This window comes from Eulemur rufifrons, chromosome 9, assembly GCF_041146395.1.
Source record: "Eulemur rufifrons isolate Redbay chromosome 9, OSU_ERuf_1, whole genome shotgun sequence".
Lineage (NCBI taxonomy): Eukaryota > Metazoa > Chordata > Mammalia > Primates > Lemuridae > Eulemur > Eulemur rufifrons.
This window is the reverse complement of record NC_090991.1, coordinates 19804087-19826571: the sequence shown is the minus strand read 5'-3', so window position 1 is coordinate 19826571 and position 22485 is coordinate 19804087. Positions and strand designations below refer to the sequence as shown.

At 35.3% G+C, this 22485-nt stretch overlaps 1 protein-coding gene across 5 annotated transcripts in view; it reads right to left on the bottom strand.

Moving 5' to 3' along the window:
- Positions 1-2178: 2178 nt before the first annotated feature.
- RHOT1 (ras homolog family member T1) overlaps positions 2179-22485 on the bottom strand; it is a 60459-nt gene continuing 40152 nt past the window's right edge. For 2 of the 5 annotated variants that reach the window (XM_069482274.1, XM_069482275.1), the window contains exons 15-19: positions 21612-21742; positions 20843-20926; positions 19737-19856; positions 18168-18370; positions 2179-3290 (exon numbers count right to left, since the gene is read on the bottom strand). In XM_069482274.1, coding sequence (XP_069338375.1) covers positions 3173-3290; positions 18168-18370; positions 19737-19856; positions 20843-20926; positions 21612-21742 — 656 coding nt within the window. In that variant the 3' untranslated portion in view covers positions 2179-3172. Of the gene's footprint in view, positions 3291-15233; positions 15357-17016; positions 17113-18167; positions 18371-19736; positions 19857-20842; positions 20927-21611; positions 21743-22485 lie in introns of all 5 variants that reach the window. The other 3 variants (XM_069482270.1, XM_069482273.1, XM_069482272.1) reach the window with 3 other exon arrangements.

The following is a 22485-nucleotide window of genomic DNA, read 5'->3' as shown; positions in this document are numbered from 1 at the left end:
TCTGTCTCAAAAAATAAATAAATTTAGCATCTTGATGAGTGTTATTTCTCAGAAAGTATCTGGTCCCAAATCAGCTTCCAGGACACACACACTGTGTGTATGTATGTGTGTATATATATATATATATTTATATAAGTATTTTTTTTTTTTTTTTTTGAGACAGGGTCTTATTCTGTTACCCAGGCTGGAGTGAAGCAGCATGATCATAGCTCAGTATAACCTCAAACTCCTGGGTTCAAGTGATCCTCCCACCTCAGCCTCCAAAGTAGCTAGGACCACAGGCGTGTGCCACCACAAGGGTTGATTTTTAAAATTTTTGTTGTAGAGATGGGGTCTTGCTACGTTGCTCAGGCTGGTCTCGAACTCTTAGGATCAAGCGATCCTCCTGCCTTGGCCTCCCAAGGTGCTGAGATTACAGGAGTGTGCCATTGTGCCTGGGCTGGCCTGTTAAATATTAAAGTATAGTGTGGTGGCACAGGCCTGTGACCTCAGCTACTCAAGAAGCTGAGGTAAGAGGATTGCTTGAGCCCAGGAGTTCAAGGTCATAGTGAGCCCAGATTGTGCTGCTGCACTCCAGCCTGGGTGACACAGTGAGATCCTCTGAAAAATATAAAAATAATAAAGTATTATGCCAAATAAATAAACATGTTAATGAGAACCAGTTCACACACTTATTTTTAAGCTCTGCACATATAAAGACATCTATATTGACCCTTATCAGTGCAATTCAGACAAAGCTAACCCCAGTTGTCAAGACTGGCTCTTCAGTATATTTCTTCTTTGGTGCTTTCTCCTGACATCTAGGGGCAGGTGTGCACAGAAATCCACAGCCCCTCCTACTTCTCCTCTCATGGGCCATTTCGGAATGGTTATGTGCTCCCCAAACTGCTCCAACATTAGAGCCCACTCCTACTGCAGTATTGTTATCACCAACAACAATGTGGGGAATTTCTCATTTTTTGATCAAATGTGAAAGACACGAAGGGCAAGAAGCAACAGGCCCTTGATGTGCTAAGTCCGGCTAAGTTACTACATTATGCCACAGGACTACACACCTTCAAAGTGATGTTTCTTCACACGACTGCTTTATTATTCACTGAAGCCCTGTAGCAGCCTCAGAAGTGTCCATTTAAAAGATAATGCAATTGGTACAAAGTGAAAGATTTCCTTTCAATCCTCCAGTTCCTATTTTTCTCATTTTTCCTCAGTACTCTTACAGCTTGCATCTCCTGAGCAAACTGTAAAAGCCAGAAGAAACCTATTACTGTACTCACGTATTTTCCCACATTCATCTCTAAAGTGGACGTGAAATAAAGAAAAATAGCCATACGTGCCTGTGGGTTAAAGAGGAGAAAGCAGCGAGCTCTCCTTCTGCTAACCCGCCCCGCCCCGAGGGACAGAGGAAGGCAGCTGGGCTTGGCGAGGGGGTGCGCCCTGCCCTGGGGTAGGTGCAAGACAGGGCGCTGCCCCCTGCCTTCCTGTGAGAACTCAAGCCTATAAACACACCACTTCTCAGCTCCTGGTAAACAACCTTCTTTCCTCTGTTTCTCAAAATCATAACAGTCTATAAGGTATATTCATTTAAAGGAATATTTCAGTCAAAACAGAAAAGAACTTGGAAGGAAAGAATTAACTGTCATTGAAAGCTATACGACTAACAAATTTATTTGGTAAATGGGAAATTCTGAGAAAATAATAAAAATGAAGAGTAACCAGATTTCTGCTTCATTTTCCTTTTCCTCAAATATAGAAAGGAAATGGGGGGGAGAGGGGAGAGACAGGGAATATACAAGTAAATATGGCAAATATTATTTTACAAGCTTATAGCTGGTAAGTCACCCTGTTACTAGTTGCTCAAGAAGTGTGATCTTGCAAGAAAATGTCCCTCAGAACAACAAAGAGGAAAACTCACGTTAAAGGAGAAAATGAACTTGCACATTACGGCAGAAACCACATCAATCAGGTATGTGTAGGGGAAAACAATCGGCCTTTTCTAAGAATAGATTTCCCTACAACGTTTAAATAGATTTCCTCTTACATATATAAATCATACTTGACTTCTTTCCAGTATTACCTTTGTATGTAAAAAATAATTTTCAATGTAAGAAAGATAGAAACCAGAGGACTTTACTCACATCTATACAGTAATATTTACTTTGTATGACAAAAAACTCAAGGTCACAGTACACAGTAGTTATTTATTTAAATACTTGAAAAGGTTGATGATGGAAAAAATAGGTTTATCGTGAGAGTTTATATTCATTAGATTTATTTTATCATTAAAAAAAGTGCTGCCTCTAGGTTATCCTAGCCAGATAGAGAACACACTTCATGACACATGCAGCTACTGCAATCTACTGTAACAGACACAGCCATTATAGAATGATTTACACTTTGGGAGGAAATTCAACAGTAGTAGGGGTGACTCTTTATTTAAACTAAAAACATTGATAATATACAAATTGTTTTTCTCATTTGATTGAAAGGGCTATAAAATTCAACATACTGACAAAGGAAGCAACATAATCACATAGATAACACCTCTGCTAATTGCTTTTACCTTACTTCTTTCTTAAAAGAATCTTGCACTCAGCTATACAATTCTCTAGACTGAAGGATGGCTTCAAGGCTGGCCTACCAGAAGTGACTGAAAGAAAGTCATGTTGGTAAGCTGACACTGGCATGTGTATTTTCAAAAATGGAGAGAAAATGGCAAATTGTGCCTCATGTACTTATAGAACCCAAAGGATCATTCTGAGTAAATGTGAAATAAATAAGTGATCCATGAGTAAATACAATCTCTGGGCTGACTTAGAACTAGGAGATTGAGCCAAGTGAGCACTAATAATACCATGTAGAAACGTCTAGAAACGTCATTTCTAGTACTCAGTTTGGGAGACCATATCTTGCTTGAGTATGTACATTATTTACAAAATATTCCCTTTTGGCCTCTGAAATTTAGCCATTTTAGTTTGGCTGTTAGCTGTTTTCTTTCCATATGCTAGCCAATACTGCAGTTATAACTATCATTAAAATACTCTTATGCATGAATTACAAATATTAATAAAGTAACTCTGCATGTATAAATATCTCAATATTTCTAGCAGAATTTAAAGCATTCAGAATGTACATAAAAGTATTTGTTTTTGGTAGGGCCAGTATTTTTTTTTAATCATCGTTGTTTCAATAATGCTTTGTACATAGCAAAGCCCAAAACTGCAAAAACAGTAGCACCAAAACTTGCTCGAAGCCAAAATGTGGAGCTCTTGAGGTCAGCTTGTGTCACGTGCCTGTAGTCAGAAAATATAATTAATATTTAAAACATGATTAGTATGAAAATCTTACACCACTTATGTAACAGTCTACTTTAGGGAAGTATCAGCACACTTGTCAGGCTAATTGCATACAGTAATGCTTACCAAAAACATTTACCAATATAGCCATGTATACATTGCTTAATCATTACCTTAAGAAAATGATATAATGCAGATATTACTAAAGACAAATGTCTTTGCAATTAGCTATTACTTGGGAGTAGACATCTAAAATTTTACACATTTTCTTCACATGGGAAATGAAGATGTTAGACAAATCAACCTACCACTTTTTACTACCACCATGGTCCTTCATAATGAGTTCTCACAATTTTGAGGGTCTATTTATGGAACTTGGGTAATATGCAATCTCCTGTCCCCATAAACTGAAAGCTATTTTGTAAGCAGTTAAGCGACAAGTGATAATACTTTTCTAAGAGCAACAATTAAAGTTAACTTTGGAAATATTGAGCCCCATAAAAATTTACCAAAAAAATCCCAAAGTGGGAGGAAAAGGTTTATCAGTTTGCATTAATTTGGTTACTGCTAATTAAAGAGAAAAAAAACCAAACCCTGGTGTTAGTCAGACAGACAGTGATAATGGTGCCAACTAAAGGACATGATGTAACACGATGGATTGAAAGGTAATGACATAAAAGAAGCCAAATTATGCATGACAAGAACAGGGGCAGCCTGTACCACACACTGAGTTGTGAGCATGCTCAGTTAATAACACTGCTAAGCACCCTCAAGAGTCTCAAGTATGACAGCTTACCACCAAGAGGATAAAGCTTTAAAGCAAAGATTGGAACATTTTATTCAAATTGTCACTGATGTCTTAGATAAATGAACACAATTGAGGTGATGTAGAAAACTTACAGAATTAAGACCTTAGAGAGGCTGTCTAGTTTAGGTTATTTTACAACTAAGTTGAACAAACAGATTTGAAGCAAAAGTCAGACGTCATTAAAAGACCACGACACTGACACATGCAAGAGTTAAGAGCCAAGAATTCAAACTGCATAAAACTACTTTGCCTCAGTAATAGTCACAGAATGATGAGATTAGTTATCACAAAATTCAGTCTGTACAACCCTAGAAACAAATCTATTACACAACACAAGCCAGAGTGCTCCATGCTTATCACCCATGGCAAAGCAACACACAACACTCCAATTTCTTATCCTTACCAGTCTCTATTAAAGAAAAAAAAAATCACTCCTCACACAATTATTTTTAACAAAGCAAAGTGGTAACTCCTACCTTGCAAGTTAGTTCTTCTAACAGGCAATGTTTTATTAAAAAAAAAAAAAAGTTAGAGGAGAGAATACTTAGGTTTTTTTTTTCCAGTTGGAAAAACACCAACAAGGCCAACCCATTGGTTGTGGGAAATGTTACCTGGCTTCAAGAAAAAGTGGACCATGGGATGACTCCATGAAGATGGAATCTTCTACAGAGCTGACGGCGTGCACCTGATGAGTAATACTGCCTTCGTCGTCTGCTAACAGCATGGCACCCCACTCAGCTACCCGGGCTCTTAACCTTTTATACACATGCACACAGTTTGCGGTTCACAGCAGAGCTCACAAAAGAAGGGGACTCAAAATAACATCTCTCAATTATATATCCCACAGATAAATTGAGTTGCCACCCTATATGATGCATCTTATGCTTTCTATATTTAAAATAAATGTATTCTACAGCAAATTGCCAAACTTAAAAGAAATTCTATCTATATGTACTCTTTTAAAACATTCACACACCAGACAAGGAAACCTAAAGCTGTTATATACATTCTCTAAATATCCCTCTGAGGCTGGTCTTGATGTATCTAAAACACTAAGAGAAGTCCTTGAAACCAATACCATAGGCAGTACCCTACATGTGGTAAACCGTAAGTATTCATTTGAAATGAGGGTAACAACTGCTAGTCATGAAGTTTATAGATGCTTATAATTTCAAACTATCAAAAACTACAAATATATGTCTGTGAAAAATTGAGTCCAAAATCCCAAACTCAGACCAATATGGACCCTGAAGAAAGTAACCAAGGTTACAACTTCAAGTCAACAGAGATGTGTAGAATTTAAAGTGAGAACACAGGTTGGGAGCGGTGGCTCACGCCTGTAATCCTAGCACTCTGGGAGGCTGAGGCAGGAGGATCGCTCAAGGTCAGGAGTTCAAGACCAGCCTGAGCAAGAGCAGACCCCATCTCTACTAAAAATAGAAAGAAATTATCTGGACAGCTAAAATTATATATATAGAAAAAAATTAGCCGGGCACGGTGGCGCATGCCTGTAGTCCCAGCTACTCGGGAGGCTGAGGCAGAAGGATTGCTTGAGCCCAGGAGTTTGAGGTTGCTGTGAGCTTGATGCCACGGCACTCTAGCCCGGGCAACAGAGCAAGACTCTGTCTCAAAAAAAGAGTATAAAGTGAGAACACAGCCTAAAAGTACTAAGAGCTTTTGCTTCAGTTTTGGTCTCCCTTTGATTATCATGTATCTTCGTTGCTGGAGATTTTTCGTTTTGTTTTTGAATTTTTACTTTTTTAATCTTAGGGGGAGAAAGGAATTAGGATTTAAGCTAGCTGTAATCATCTTCAAATGAGTCAAAATGATTTCTCATAGTCTCCAAGTATGGATATTTGTTTCACACAACTCCCTTTGTTGTGTTTTAAAATGTATTATCATTCATGAACTAGTATATTCTGACTGACTTTATTGCTTAGTTTTCTTTAGCATTTCAAGATCAATCTAGATACATGTTCAAGATACAGCTAGTTTAAAACTTAAAGTAATTATTAACTCAAAATATATTCCAATGGCTCCATCAATGTTACAGTAGTTAGTTGTTTAAGACACTTTTAGACATAGAAAGCTACTTAGAGAACTATTTTATGCCTTTATCACGTGCATTTAAAAGCTGCGCTACCAGACTCTATTTATAAAAGAGAAAGCATTTATAATGGATGTCACACTTGTCATTGCTTAGCTAACTGACACCACCTGAATAGAGAATAATGTGATCCTAACTGTAACCCATGAGTATCAAAAATGGATTCATGTTTGTCATTTCAGTTCTCAAACAGAGGCAGAGTAACAGTTTTATAAAGCTGCTTTCCGGTTCATTTCTAAACTTAAGCAGAAATAATTCTTCCACAATTCAAAAGCATAATTCTTACAAAATGACAAACAAAATATCATCTTTGAGTAAATCATATTATTGCATAGTTTTTCTTTCTTTGTAAAGTTTACTGTCTTTTCAAATACAAAAAAGATAATATATACTTCTTAGAAAATTTATGGAAAAAAAGCAAAGTAAGAAGAGAAAGAAAATCACCAAGTCTTATCACCCAGGGCAACTAATTAAAATTTCAGTATTTCCTTTAGGCTTTTTCTATGTAGTTTTTACATAGCTGCAAACATAATGTGTGTAATTTATATATTGTTTTCCAAATTTGCTATATTGTAAGGACTTTTCCATCAATTATGGAAACTTTTTTTTTTTTTTTGAGACAGGGTCTTGCTCTGTTGCCCAGGCTAGAGTGCAGTGGCATGATCATAGCTCACTGCAGCTTCAAACTCCTGGGCCTAAGTGATCCTCCTCCCTTAGCCTCAGCCTCCCAAGAAGCTGGGACAACTGGCGCATACTACTATGCCTGGTTGATTTTTAAACTTTTTGAAGAGAGAGGGTCTTTCTATATTGCTCAGACTGGTTTCGAACTCCTGGCCTCAAGTGATCCTCCCACTTCAGCCTCCCAAAGTGCTAAGATTATAGGTATGAGCTACTGCACCCAGCCTGATTATGGAAACATTTTAAATAGCTGAATTATATTCCGTTCTCCTATTGTAGGCTATCTCCATTTATTGATGACTAGTAAAAAAGTGATGGAATATCTTTCTACATAAGATTTTTCTCTATATTTGGGATATTTTCCTTAGGATAAACTTCAGAAATGAATATTACAGGGTCAAAAATGTGTATTTCTGTGTATATGTGTAGAAGTTCTCTTTTTTACCTAGTAATGTATAGGAATCATCAAATTTTCCTATTCTATGTGGAATAAGATCATTTAATTCAGTAATATCTCTTTTTAGAATGTAAGAAATAGTGACTAAATGCTGGAATATAACACTAACTAATCATTTGCAACTTGTCAGAGTTATCAAGTTTTTAGGTGGAAAATTCCTGTGTCTGGGATGCTGGCCTTCTGGCTTAGAAGTGCTGAGGGCGCATACATATATCAGCCATCAAGATCTCCTTGACACAGGTGTGGGAGCCAACCGACATGTTTGGACTTGGTATTACTAAGGCTGCTGCTTAATAATGGTGAGAGAAGAAAATGTTTCAAAATTCAGCCAATAAAGAAGTAAATGAAGAATTGTTTGTGTGAATAGTCATACAAGGCATATGTAGGGTGACCAAAATTGCTGTGTACCTTTGCACCAAATACTTTAAAAAAGGCTTTTGATTAATTTTATAATTTATGGTGAATATAAGAACATGCATTAAAACCTTTATTGGCTTTATGTATTTAACCAATAAATAAAGCAAATGTTATCAATTGTAATATTTAGAAATGTAAAGTATCAAATCCTAAAGGGTTCAGGGAATTAAATCCATTCTAGTTATTCCCAAATAGGGTATTTTTAATACTCTAGTTGAAATTGTTTTTTATAATCTGTCACATGACTTTACATGTGAGGTATAAAAACTATATTGTAGAGATCTAAAAGTCTATAAAAATTAGAACTTGAAGAAGGGAAAGAATTCAGAAAGGTCCAGATATCAATTAACCTTATCTTAGACTGCAAGCAATTATAAAGAGGAAAAAAAACATAGAACTCAACAGCACCAAAGCTAAGAGACTTTCCTCAGAGTGGCTCCAGCCAAATAGTCACTTTTATCAGTCTTCCCATGTAACTTCTGAGAAATGAATTTGAATTTCCTATTTTTCATCCCTCTCATCTTGCCATGTTATCCTTTCCAATCAACTAAGAGATACACAAATGCACTAATATGAATTGTCTCCTAATTTTATAACTCTATCCGTATAAAAATCTCGGGTATAAACTTCTAAGATAATACTCTGAAACAGCCGATATAACTGTAATACATGTGTACCTAAAGTTACCGGGGCACAGAACTATCACATACAGGTCGCTCTTATTTGCAATTACATAACTCAAGTTGAAAACTGTACTGAGGTCATCAAAACTATAGTTAAGTTTTCTGTCTTTAAATATTCCATTTTTAAAAAACATCTTCTGGACCTCCCTGCTTTTTTATTCCTCTAAATGTTTCTATCTGGTAAAGTATTTTCTATTTTTTATTTCTAATAATAATACCACTACTGCTAGTAATAATTTTTATAATGACAATTTTCCTAATTGAACTAGTAGGCATGAATATTTTAATAAGATATTTCTCAAAATAGGCTAAGAAATCTATATACAGCATTTAGCAAAGATGAACTGCAACACAAATCATAAGCAAGCTGTTAACTGAGCATGCCTAAATAGTAACACACGTTGGAAAAGAACATAGGTGTGCACCAATGTCAAGGAATGCTTTACCAAGCATTAGGAAAATCTGAAATTATAGATAATAAAAGATACATAGAAAATGCTCTAATATCTGTATGTTAACTAGTGATGCTTAAAGATCAGATTAGGCAAACTCCACCCTCTCATGTCCTTTAATATACCAACCAGATAGCAAAAATTTAAAACTTATAAGCAGCAGCAGCTTACTTAATGAGAATCTATAAAAGAAACTCTTATATAATTTTAAATTTATGACTATGTATACAAATTCAAAGAACAGCCTTATAAGGACTTCCATACAAGGGAACATGGAAGTTTCATAAGAAATTAAAACAGGACTTCCTTGATACAATTATTTTACTATAACATAATATCCTAAGAACTCTTAGATTCTAAATACCTAACAACATTAAGATTCCCAGGACACTAACCTCTTCATAAGACAATACTACGAAAAAGCTGTTCTTTTTGGTCTGACAATAATAAAATCCTTTTTTCAAAAAAGGGCTCCTATATTAAGCAGCATGAGTTCAAAATGCATAAAGAAGGAACTTGGGTGACGAATGCAAGGGTACATGAAGTGCCTTAAAATAAATGTACATATATTCAATTAAAAATACATTAAAACAGGGTAAAAATTACAATGGGTACAATGACTGTCCATCATCCCTTTGAGTCTCTGTAAAAATTCAGTATGAATTATACACTTGGTTACCAAAGTAAAATGCTGCTACCAAACTTAAGAAGTAACATGAATATACAACTTATACAGTTAATGCAAATAATAAAATGGAATGTTAGAAATCCTAAAATCAAATATGCACCAAAGGAAATCACACCAAAATAGTAAATTATAAATAAATAATTTTAATTAAATTATAGGTTAGAAGAAGTGATGGGGTTACACACAGAAACCTAGCTGGGAAAGAGGTCGAGAGGATTAAAAAAGTGACCAAGTGGCACATACAAACAAATGAAAACAAACACCTAAAGGAAAGGACAAATTAAAGTTCACGGCACACTAAAATATAGTTAACATTCTCATGCAAAGTAGGAGTGTTCTCAAGTCAGAGTAATAAATACTTAATAAATAAAAATCCTGGGTAGTTCAAACCAACAATCAAGCTCATTCCTACATAATCGTTTTATCACTTTCAGATTTAAAAGGTATTCAAAAATTAAAATATATTGAAAAGGTATTTTCCCCCCAGTAACATGATTTATACCATTTGAAATGAAAGTATTCCCAAAGATTAAAATCATCTGACCACATTAATCATCCTCCAACTGAATTTAAATTCAAATAATTCCAATTATTCATAAATTATTCTAAAGAAAAACATAAACCTATCCAGATCTAAGAGTGAAACCATAATTAGCAAAGTACAAAGTTACATGTCAGACAGATGTGTGTTTAGTCTAACACTACTCTCACATGTTGAAATCAATATACATTCAATTAAATTGGAAAGAAAAAAAATATTAGTACAGACTTAAAATATGTAGTGTCAGTAAATAAACTCAAGAAAAGGCTTAATTTTTTCCAGCAAAAGAGTAAAAACAGTTTCAGAAATTAACCCATTGAAACTACCTAAACTCATGATCAGGTTACAGCACTTTTTTTTTTAGCATGGGGGACTAAGGTCACTGAAAATGTAACCACAGTTAGAAAAAAATTTTTTAGTGACATTATTTAGAAGGGCATTTAAAGGCAGGTATCATATCTTCTTCATCTTCAAAGTTTGTCTCAGTTCACAGCAAGGAGGTTCTTATCCAAAGTGGGTACTTAAATAGGTACTTAAATATTCTGAATGAATAAATCAAGGAGGGGGTTAGGGGCAGTAGGGTAGCAGGAGAATGTAGCCTCAAACATGTATTATATCCGGTAGAAACTTCTATTTCAGCAACCATAATTTTTACAAGCATACTAAAACAATGCATTAATTTGGGACAAGCATGCATCAATTTTTGTCTACTAATTTAATTCTTTTCAGATATTTAATGAAACTTTTTACTTAAAAATGGCAAACCTTTTAGAACTGCTCTTTCACAGTTGTAAATCAAACACTAAGCAAGGTAGTTCTGATTTCTAGAAACAAAGGCTTACAACTTATTGTTAAATTGGAACCCTCTCTATTGAATGAAGTACAGTGAAAAATTCCTTACTTAGCTAATCAATCTTTCTTCTGCTCATTTAACATTAAGATATGTCTAACATGGCAAACCAATAGTGACCAATCACCAAAGGGTGCCAAAACTTGAGAAGTAATAGGGAAAATTAGTTCCATTTTCACCCTACCACTCAATAATTTTTTCAAATTTTTCATGGGAAAGGAGAAAAATATTGGTGGGGGGGAAGCAGAGACATTTTCATTCCATAGGTGTTCTTTTTCAGGCCTCCACTGCCATGACTCTAGGCCATACCCTAAGACTGAGGTTGCAAACTGGTGGCCTATAAACATGCTTTGTTCTGATTAGTATTTTTTTTTTTTTTTGAGACAGAGACTCTGTTGCCTGGGCTAGAGTGCTGTGGCGTCAGCCTAGCTCACAGCAACCTCAAACTCCTGGGCTTAAGTGATCCTCCTGCCTCAGCCTCCCGAGTAGCTGGGACTACAGGCATGCGCCACCCACCATGCCCCGCTAATTTTTTCTATATTTTCAGTTGTCTAGCTAATTTCTATTTTTAGTAGAGACGGGGTCTCGCTCTTGCTCAGGCTGGTCTCGAACTCCTGACCTCGAGCGATCCTCGCGCCTTCGGCCTCCCAGAGTGCTAGGATTACAGGCATGAGCCACCGCGCCCGGCCCTGATTAGTACTTTTAAATAATTTTTAAAATTAATTGCTATTTCCTAAATATCAGGAAATTTCACATAAAAATCTTGATCTGCAGTCCTTGTAAAGTCAGAAAACCTGGCAACAGCAGGCCTGCACAAGAACACAACACCAGAGCTGGGTGGTGGCGGTGTCTTTTAGACCAGGCCTGTCACAGTCCCTCCCTCTCCTTCTTTCTTTAAGTTGGCCACTTTCATTCATTTACATTATCCATCCAGGCCCTGTGGGCACTGAGGTCTTGGCTCCCACCCATCTTTCATCAACTAGAAGAAACTTCAATATAGAACCCCTAAAATTCCACTGTACTTCTACTAAATAAATGATTGAAATACTCACAGGGATAAGGAAGGAGTTTTTTGAAAGGTACACTGGTTTCCCTACTCATCTTTTTCATTCTTTCTATTCTTGATTACCAGATATCAGTGATGTGTGCTGACACTACCATTAAATTATCTCTAGTTTATAAATAGGTATGACAAAATGTACTGACTTCTCTTTGAGGATCACTGTATAGAATAATTTACTATGAGCAAGCACATCTATTTAACACATTAACTGCCATGTGAGTTGTATTTAACTCATGCTAGCTTTGAGCCTGGGGCCTCATGAAGCATATGTAACTCACATGTCTCTTTACCTTGGGGAGCTACATAGTGCGTAGGCAAATCACGCTGCCATGCTATAGCATACGTGTTATACGATGGCTGGCCCCCTGGGCAAAACCCCACAGTTGGTTCATGAAAATCTTACTTGTTGATGTTCTCGTTACAATTAATATTGACAATTTAACTGCATATAATTCACATACAGAAAACAATAAAAAATGACAAATTTTTCATTAAATTAAAAAGGATTGTTTTGTTTTCAAAGTTTTTATTTTATTTTCTTAATAAAACACATTGGCCCCAAGGAAAAAATTTTTCTAGTGTGGCAGTCAATGTGTTAATGCACATCCACCCTATTTCATTTGGAAGCTGACTAAACTGACCTAGGAATAAAATTTTCACCAGAGATGCAGACAATGAATCAAGCTGTAATTACAGATAATCAAGAGCTTCTAGACTAGATAATAAAATAGGTGGTTTGTTATCAGCAATTACTGGGAGCCAAGGTGAGTTCACCAATAAGACATCAAATAGTATGACTTCCTATTTAAATAATGACTATACTGGTAGATCAGAGGAATGTGGTAGAAATCATATACTGGTTTTAGAAAAATCCTTCATGACATCTCTGATAAGACCTGAAGATAAAATGTGGGCTGGATAATACTATATTTTTAATTGACTGAAAAATCCTTCCCTAAGAATTCTGAACCTGACATTCGGAAGAGTTCTCTAATGGAATACTAAAGGACTTAACTTGCTTTAGCGCTCTTTCCTTCTCTCCAACTGCTGGGTATTCAACATTATTTTTTTTATCAGTAACTTGAAAGATAAGACATATCTACCAAATTTGCAAATAACACAATGCTGAGAGAGATATATAATGGGACAAATGACAGAAATAATGTTTGAAATGACTGATCTAGAACAAATGGATCAAAAAGAATATGACATTTAATAGAGATATATATGTATCTGTATTTAGATGCAAAGCGTCAACTAAAAATGTCAAATACATGATTAGAAAGGAGGGGACATCTCCCTCAGTTAACCCCAAGATAATATATGTTAACAGCGAGATGGGGCTGCTAAGTTAATTCATACACTGGACAGGTGCTGTCCTAACTGTGGAACACGATTGCCCACTGTTCTGGACTAGTCAGACCACATTTGGAGCACTGTTATTCATTCTCAGTGGTACCTGTTAAGAGGTACTCTGAAAACCTAAGGGGCTTTCAGATAAGGACAACCAGGAATGATGAGGTCACTAAACCATCTAATTTAAGAAAAGGCTGAAAGAAATGGGGAAGTTCTACCTGGAGAAGAGAAAATTAGGGGAGACATGATGGCCGTCTTCAAAAGTCTGAAGGATTGCTATGTTGAAGAGGGAGTAGAATAGTCGTATGTTGTTCTAAAGGGCAGAACTAAAACTAAAGGAGAGAAAGTTATAGGGAAAACATTTTAGTTAAAAAAAATAAAAGCAAAAGCAAAAACCCTCTCAAGTGAGGAAAGCCATGAGCAGACAAACAGCACTCTCTCAGGAAAGCTTGCAGGAAGGCATTCTAACAGGAGGTTAGGCCAGATGAATTCTAGAATCCCTTCCACTAATATTCCCGATGCTGGAGCTCCTGAACGTTGTTTGGTTTGAACTAGCCTTGCATTTTCTCAGTCAGTCATCATGAGGGAATCTGTCTGGGTTACTACTTTACAAGATGCCACTCGAAGGACAGAGGGAGAACTTTACCACCAAATGAATGTGGTGATTCCTTCAAAGCACTCACCTGAGAGGCTGCATTCTTATTCCAGAGCTGCTAGCACTCAAAACATCACTGAAACTCTCAGAATACCTTCAAAATCTGTTTCTGACTCACATAAGAAATAGACTCACTGTATCATAGACACATCTACCATAGTGCTGGTAGACACAAACTGTGTCATCACTTGATACAGTTGGAGTCTGGCCCTCAGTGAGTGTCCAATGGTGAACCAAATAACTGACCTATTTCTAACCAAAATCTATTATTTAGCTTGATCATCCATTTTAATCAAGCCCAGTTCCCAATGACTTTTAAAAGATTTTAAAAATCTAATTCATCCTTAGACACATACAAATTTGATGTCAGATATAAATTAATATTACATAGGCTCTTAAATGATCAAAAATGTAAAACTGATTTAACAAAGGTAGCATGAACAGAATAAGAATATAACCTTCCAAGTTCATTGCTTTGAGGGAATGTATATATCCTTTTTTTCTCTTTCTTTTTAAAAAGCATATTACTTTATAGGAATGTTTTTGGCTCAATTATGAAGACCTCAAAAGCCAGCAGTACAGATCTTTTTTTCTTTTCCATATTCCTGTGAGTCTTTAAAGTTACTATCTTCATTTCTAGAAACCATGTTCTTTCAAATAAACAGTCCAGGTACTTAAAAGTAGAAGTACGATTATGATTATAAATGGTTTCAAGAATAGCAATTTTTTTCAAACCCGAAATACTATTCATATTACTATGGTTTTAATAAGATATATTAATTGACTATAAGCTGAGTATAGTATAACACAATATCTTTTATTTGGGATCAGTGTGTCTTTTCCTTACTACAAAAGTCCTAATCTATTTTTACTACTCACAGCAAAAAGATTTTTATCTCCCTATACATATTATCATCTAATAATAAAAATACTCCATCTTCCTTATGAAAAAAAATCCAAAATCTTCTTTTATAGTCCTTTAAATATACCTATTAATTTAAAAACATTATTAAGGATGCTTCCAAAACTAAACATTGTCATCACAGTGAGAATTTTAGTGGAAATTAGTTGGGCATCAGTCAGCTTGTTGTCTCTGTAGTGAGCATCTGTATAATAAATAGTTATCCATTTTTTTCTTTTGTATTTTAACAGAATGCCTGGTACCCAGTAAATAAAGTTAAGAACCTGTTAAGAACTGCAGTGAAGATTTTGTTCTTTACAGATTGCAGCAAGTCTGAGTTGAGGAAGTTCTGACAGATGCAAAATGTACACCTGTTGCAGGTGCACATACAGCGTAACCGGGCATGGCTGCGAAAACACACAGAAGGACAGGAGTTGAGTTCTTACTTACAAATATGGCACAAGTCGGGGTGTGCCAACTTAAAAAAAAAATATTTAGGCATAAGCAACACTCTTTGTAGAAAGAAAAAGGACAGTGTGGGGCATGCTAAAGTTGTGCAGAATTCCACATTTACCAAAAACATAATAAAAAGTAACAGCTTCCTCCTCCCTCCCTATAGAAAAATCTAGGGAAAATTAGCTAACGCTTTTGCTTTTTTTGGAGGGGGGATGGAATTATTTTTACATGAGTTTTAGTGGAATAAATATGCACAGCAATAGATGGCACCCTCATCTAAATTAATAAAAAGAAAAACTGAGTAAGCCATAGCACCCGCCAAAAGGACAAAGTTTGCTAGCATTTAAAATAATATTCCCTCCTCCTCCTCCTCCTCCCTCAGCATATACACATGCCTGAAAACCAGGAAGGAGAAGAATGATAATACACAAAAGAGTCAAAAGACGAGTATATTCAACCCTAAGAAGATATGAACAACATCGTCTTTAATTCATCAAGCACCCTGGCTCCCAAAGGAAATCAAGATGCTTCATAAATTTCTCCTCGAACAAAATATAGGGTTAATTTCATCTGCTACCAAAACACAGCAGCTAAGTATGACAGTATGAAACTCTGGGTAAGGATGTAAAAATCAACAATGGATCCAATTGAAATTGGGTATGAAATTTGGGAAGGCTTTCTGACTCCTTTCTGGTTGAGTGGAGTTGCACTAGTTGGTGCAGGCACATGGACAACCCATTTCACCTCAGCTCTAACTACCAAAGTAGGGCGTCTCCAGTGACTGTTCAGTGGTCAGAGCCACTCATTCATACAAAGCCATCACACCACCCATGAAGAGATACTGGCGCAGAACCCACTCAGAAGAGCGCCACCTGATGAATCAATGCCATCACTTCCTGTAACACCTGAACATTTTTACAGGCTTCTCAGTCAAAGGACTGGCCCAATCTGACTTGGCTTAGCTTGTGAGATCTGATGAGACCACAGCACACGGTGGCATGGTTGTGGAGATTAGCAGCATCCCAATAATGCCTAATTCCCAACATGAAGAAAAACAAGAATTAATTTTTTTAAAAAACTTTTATAGGCTCAAGACATTCCTTTTTAAAATTTGACTTGTGATGATGAACATATCACTGCTACTAAGTCACTGCCAGCTGTCATACTGGAATCCATCTGTTATTTTATAGATTGAATCTGACTCTTCAACATACACCAGGCTCCACCCACCAAAAAGGAGAGATGCAAAGTATGCTTAGCAACAGGGAGATGCTTCATGAGAAGTAGTTTGGGATTAACCATATAAACAAGTGTCCATGTATGTACATTTATCATATACACACACACACACAAACACACACAAAGAATTAGAGTCAAATGTTCTTAAAGATGCAGATCTAAAAACATAGTTGCAGTTATTTACGAGATTTTAAAAGTACATTTACATAGCAAAGAAGACACCATAATATATAGTTAGGCAGTAAGCCTGACCAAGCAGTGCGTTTCTAGATGATTATTAAATGTTAATTATGGCAAGAAAGGAGATTTGGTCATCCTATAAGAAAACGTCAACAAAATCCCCACAGAAGTCATAAAGAAAAAGCAACTTACAAAGCAGTTTTTAGAAAGACCCAGATTTTTCTCAAATTCTCTATTCTATCAGTGTTGCCCGTGTCTCGGGAGAGTCTGTCTCTGTAATGATCCTCTCTGCAGATAACATACATGAGAGTTTTAAAGCAAAGGTAAAACATAAATAAGGTTTTGCTTATCTTATAGTAATAGGAATGACTTGTCTTCCAGTACAAATACAAATTCAAGGATTTGTTGCCTATTCTAAAAGTATTAGTTAATAGAAGAGCAGTAAAGTTAACTTTGATTTTAAAAATCTATACAAATTAATACCTTTCTTAAAAACTTCAGTGTTGGTTTATAGCAATGTTTATTACTCTATTTTATACTGTGGTTTTCATAAGAAGAAAAATAATTTAGAGATTAACATAAGAATAAATAGAATAAGCTATAAAGTCCTGAGAAACGCACTGCCTGAAAAACTATTAATATTTTGTTACAAAACAGATTTTATACAAACAAGCTACTTGAGGAGAATGCCATAAGAACCATGCAATTTTAAGGCAGTTAGTAAACTACAAAGATGACCACAGTTATGTGCTTGTGCATATGCATGTATAGATATATAATAAATGTACATGAAATTTGTGGCTCATAACACTTAATGCAAAACATTTACATAGTGGAAATTACAAATTACAACTACTTTTTACAGTACTTAAAAAAGACATACTGAACTCAAACATACCCATAATTTCCACATAAATTCATTAAAGATTTTAGAAACCTTCACATACCCAAGGTCAATTAATCAACAGAAAAATATAAAAACAAACTTTTTGTTCATATTGAAATGCTTTATAAGCATAAAGCAACATGATGACAAACCCACTTACTGTAGTAAGACTTTTTATGTTTGGTGGGGGGCTGTGTTTTATTGTACTATCCTTATTAAGATAGTTACAGCCTGCTCAAAAATATACAAATGTCATCAGAAGTATTGTTTACATAATTTTATTATGATAGCCAAACCAAACTTGCATTTACTCAAATTTGTACCTTCTCATTACAAAGTCTCTTTCTGTTGCTGAACAACTTCTATGTGACAAAGAATTCCCCCTCATGGCTAATAATGGCATGCAATGTTATTATGAACCATGCAACATGAAAATGAAGACAGAGCAAGTACTTACGGGTACATGGCCATTGTTGTCAATTTAACAAAGATATCCTTACTGGGTGCATCAGCAGTATTGCAAGTGAAGGCTTGTGGTGGAGGCATTTTATGTTTCCTGCAGAAATCAGTGGGTGAAATACTATATTCTTGTTTAACTTCATGCAGGTCTGACTTTGCAGCTATGATTAAGCAGGGTATTCTGCTGTCCATAAAATGTTGCTATGGAATTAAAAAATGAAATCAAAATCTGATAACAAGTTTAAAGACTACTATTAAATTAAAGTGAAAAAATTTTTCTCTGGATAGGCAAAGAAACAATAGTTTCAAAGAGAGAAAATGAACCAAAAGGCAAAGAATGGCAGTGGTCTAGGTCAGTATCATATAATAAATAAGACCAGGACCATTTTTCTAATGCTGATAACAAAATGGACCAATATTGATTCTTTAGATTATCTACAATTTTTAAAAATATACTTTTTAATTAAAAAGATACATTAAACATTTTGAAATATTAAAAAATCCATCTAAATTCTTCTAATGAAGACTACTTTCATGTTTTCATATTACCTCTAGTCCTTGAGCATATATATTTATACGTATGTCTATATAAATGCAGTCATACCAGATATAACCATTTAAAAATGCAATACCATATCTTCCATGTTCTTCAGAACCCAAAACTATTATTTTTAATGGCTGCTTAACATTCCACTAGATTATTTTATCTTACTTCAGTAAATCATCCTATTGTTAGCCATCTAGATTATTTCTAGTTTTTTGCTATTAAAAGCTATGCTAGGGCCGGGCGCGGTGGCTCACGCCTGTAATCCTAGCACTCTGGGAGGCCGAGGTGGGCGGATCGTTTGAGCTCAGGAGTTCGAGACCAGCCTGAGCAAGAGCGAGACCCCACCTCTACTAAAAATAGAAAGAAATTATATGGACAGCTAAAAATATATATAGAAAAAATTAGCCGGGCATGGTGGCGCATGCCTGTAGTCCCAGCTACTCGGGAGGCTGAGGCAGTAGGATCGCTTAAGCCCAGGAGTCTGAGGTTGCTGTGAGCTAAGCTGACGCCACGGCACTCACTCTAGCCTGGGCAACAGAGTGAGACTCTGTCTCAAAAAAAAAAAAAAAAAAAAAAAAGCTATGCTAGAATAAATACCTTTGTACATATAGCTCTGTACTCCTACTAAATCTTGTTGATAATCTCTAAGTGACTGGGTAGACTTTGCAAGTTTCTGGTTTATCCCCTTACTATGGCTGTAATTCTTGGTATAACTGGCAATATACAATCCATATGCATTTCTAACAGGCAAGAAGACCCTCCATTAATACAAAAGTTCTTAACCAGCAATGCACACCAGAATCATGTGGAAAATTTTTTTTAGAAATATATGTCTGGGACTCTACCACTTCAGAACAAAACTAGAACCTTTAGGGATAGGGTAGAGATGTATTTAATATATATTTTTAAAAAGCTCCACAAATGATTTTGTTGCATTTTTATGGTTAGGAAAGACCACACTGCAATTCCATTAAAACTACATATTTTATATTTAGTCTATAATCTGTAAGAGCAACAAACCTTAAAAATCCTGGCACAGTATTCAAAGGATTTGGGATTACTGACATCATATACCAGGCACACAACATCACAAATGATCTCAGCCTCAGTTAGAAATTCAGATTCTGAGATATCATGCAACTTGTAAAAAGAAAAAGATAATGAGAAATGTAAGTATCATAATATTGATGTGTAAAGCCATGATGTTTTATTACTTGCTCAACTGGACTTCCTAATAAACTTGTACTAGTTAAGCGTAACTTTCAGACCATTGTTAGGAGCAGAAAGTATGGATAAACAAGTATCTTCTGATTCTGTAGATTAAAAATGGTGATTAAGATTCTACAGATGCTAACATTTAGTGAGTGGCTCATTTGTGGCGATGGGCCCTTTGCATGCATCCTCTACATTCTACAGATAAAGATTCAGGCTAGAAGGATAAAGTCAACTGCCCATCTAATGACATCTAAGAAGTCATCAGACCAAAATCTGAACTCAGATGATCCCAAGTCTATTTTCGTTCTACCACACTACCTTTTCTCCCCACTAACTGAAAACACAAAGCAAATACATCTTTACACTAAAGTCATTTTGTTCTACTTCACTGCCTACTTTTTTCAATGTTTATTATAAAACCTCTTAAATATCCCATCTGTGATATGATAATGATCCAACAAGAGTAAAACTCAGTACTGAGTTATATAAGAGAGTGTGTCTTTGTTGAGAAGATAAAAGGGGACATGTAGAGTCAGAAATGACTCAATATATTCCAAATAAAACACTACTATAGCATGCATAGTCAGAGACATCAAACATATGAATTTGTAAAGAATAATGTGAGAATAAGAAAACAGGAAAACAGGCACCTGGCCTTAATTTTGTTTTTTTACTTTCTTATGGTGTAGCTAACATACAAGTAAGTGCACAAATAGATGAACTTTTACTTATATCTTTACCCATGTAATCACCACACAGATCAAAAGAATTAGAATTCCAATGTATAAACAAGGTGAAAAAAAAATACACAAGTTCTATGTATACCCATTAATTTAAAACCAATTTGTTTTCAGAGTCCTTAAAAATATACCCAATAATTAATAATCCTTTTATGCCATAGAATTTCTTACCAACAAGTATTTCTCTTGTCCATATACATACACAGTGTTAATCGCATAGTAGGATTTATGATCATCACGAATTTTCTTCTGCCTCTGAAAACAGAACCAAAAATCTCAATATTTACAGTAACTGGTTTTCATCAACACATACAGCTCTGTGTGTATATGTGGGTGTGTTATAAATAAAAGGGCATTCTTTCCTACACTATGTACTATTTACCAGTACAAAGGAGATATTGATTTTATGTTTCTTAGTTCTTAAGATCTAAGACAAAAGATGTATTTGTTCTGCATAAAGTGCAAGCAGTAGCTGACAGGGAAGGAAGCTATATGCATTATTGAAAATGTATTCTAGAGCCACCTACTGGCAATCCTCATTATACTCTAATTTGGTATGATATCAAACTAATCTGGAAACACATTAGTCTTCTTACTCAAGGAAGTAGTTAGAACTACTTATCAGTATTCAGTTCGAAATATTTACTGTGCATTTACTTCATGCCAAGGACTGTGTTAGGTGCTTTCACATGTGTAGTCATTTAATCCCCATCTAGACACTGGTTAAAAAAAAAAAAGACAAATGATAGCTAATACCAATGAAACAAAGATAAGACAGTTCAACAAGATTATTGTTACATTTAGATTGTACTTTACTAACATACTGCAGGCCACTGAGTTCTAGAAATCATCTAAAAATGTTAATAGCTATGAAAATATTATGTAAATTTGTGACTATAAAAATTTGTTGGACATAGTTCTATTTTCTGAGACCTCTTACCATTAAGTTTCTTCCAAGAAGAGCCTGAAGAACTCCACTTTTCCCACAGTTTTTCATTCCAATTACATTACATCTGAACACATTTCTTTGAGTCTGTTTTTTCTGCAGGTCTATTTTTTTATCTCTTGTTACTAAAAAGAAAAAAACCCACTAAATATGTACCACTTAGATTCACTGAACCTCTCTATTCTACCTTTTGCAAAATAGGGTATTGCTATGTATAACTTTCGTGGAGTGTCTGATCTATAAACAAACATATTGTACAATAGTTAAGCTGCATGTGAATAAAGTACTAAATATAATGTAGAAGGGCCTAACTTAGTAGAAAAGATGCATTTCTGAAAGTTGACTGTAAAGTGAATTTCTAGTAACCAAATATTTATATCACCATAAATAAAATATCCTATAAGTGAATGAAAATTACAATGAATATATCCAACATTATATCTCATCTAATTTCTTCTGTGATAAATTATTATAAATTACAAACTAAAAGAGGCCATTTCAAATCTGTACTCTCTTGGAGCCATATCTACGTATGGGAAAGAGACATACACTCTGGGTTAAACGGCCTTTCAAATGTAAACTGTAGAAGAGGCCAAAAAACAATGCTGTTATCAGGACAATGTGGCATCTCTTCCTGAGATAAAGAGACCTCCTTAAGTTATACTCAAAGACTCAACTACAACAGTCCTCACCAGAGGCTCTACTGATAGTAGCAAAAACTGAAAGTGATACAATATCTGTATAATGATACAGTATCTAACATTAAGATATATAAAAGTATACTTATTGATATAGAAAGATGTTCACGATACGTTTTTGAGTGAATGAACCTCACTGCTGGCTAGTGATTAGTTTCTTACCCTCTGAT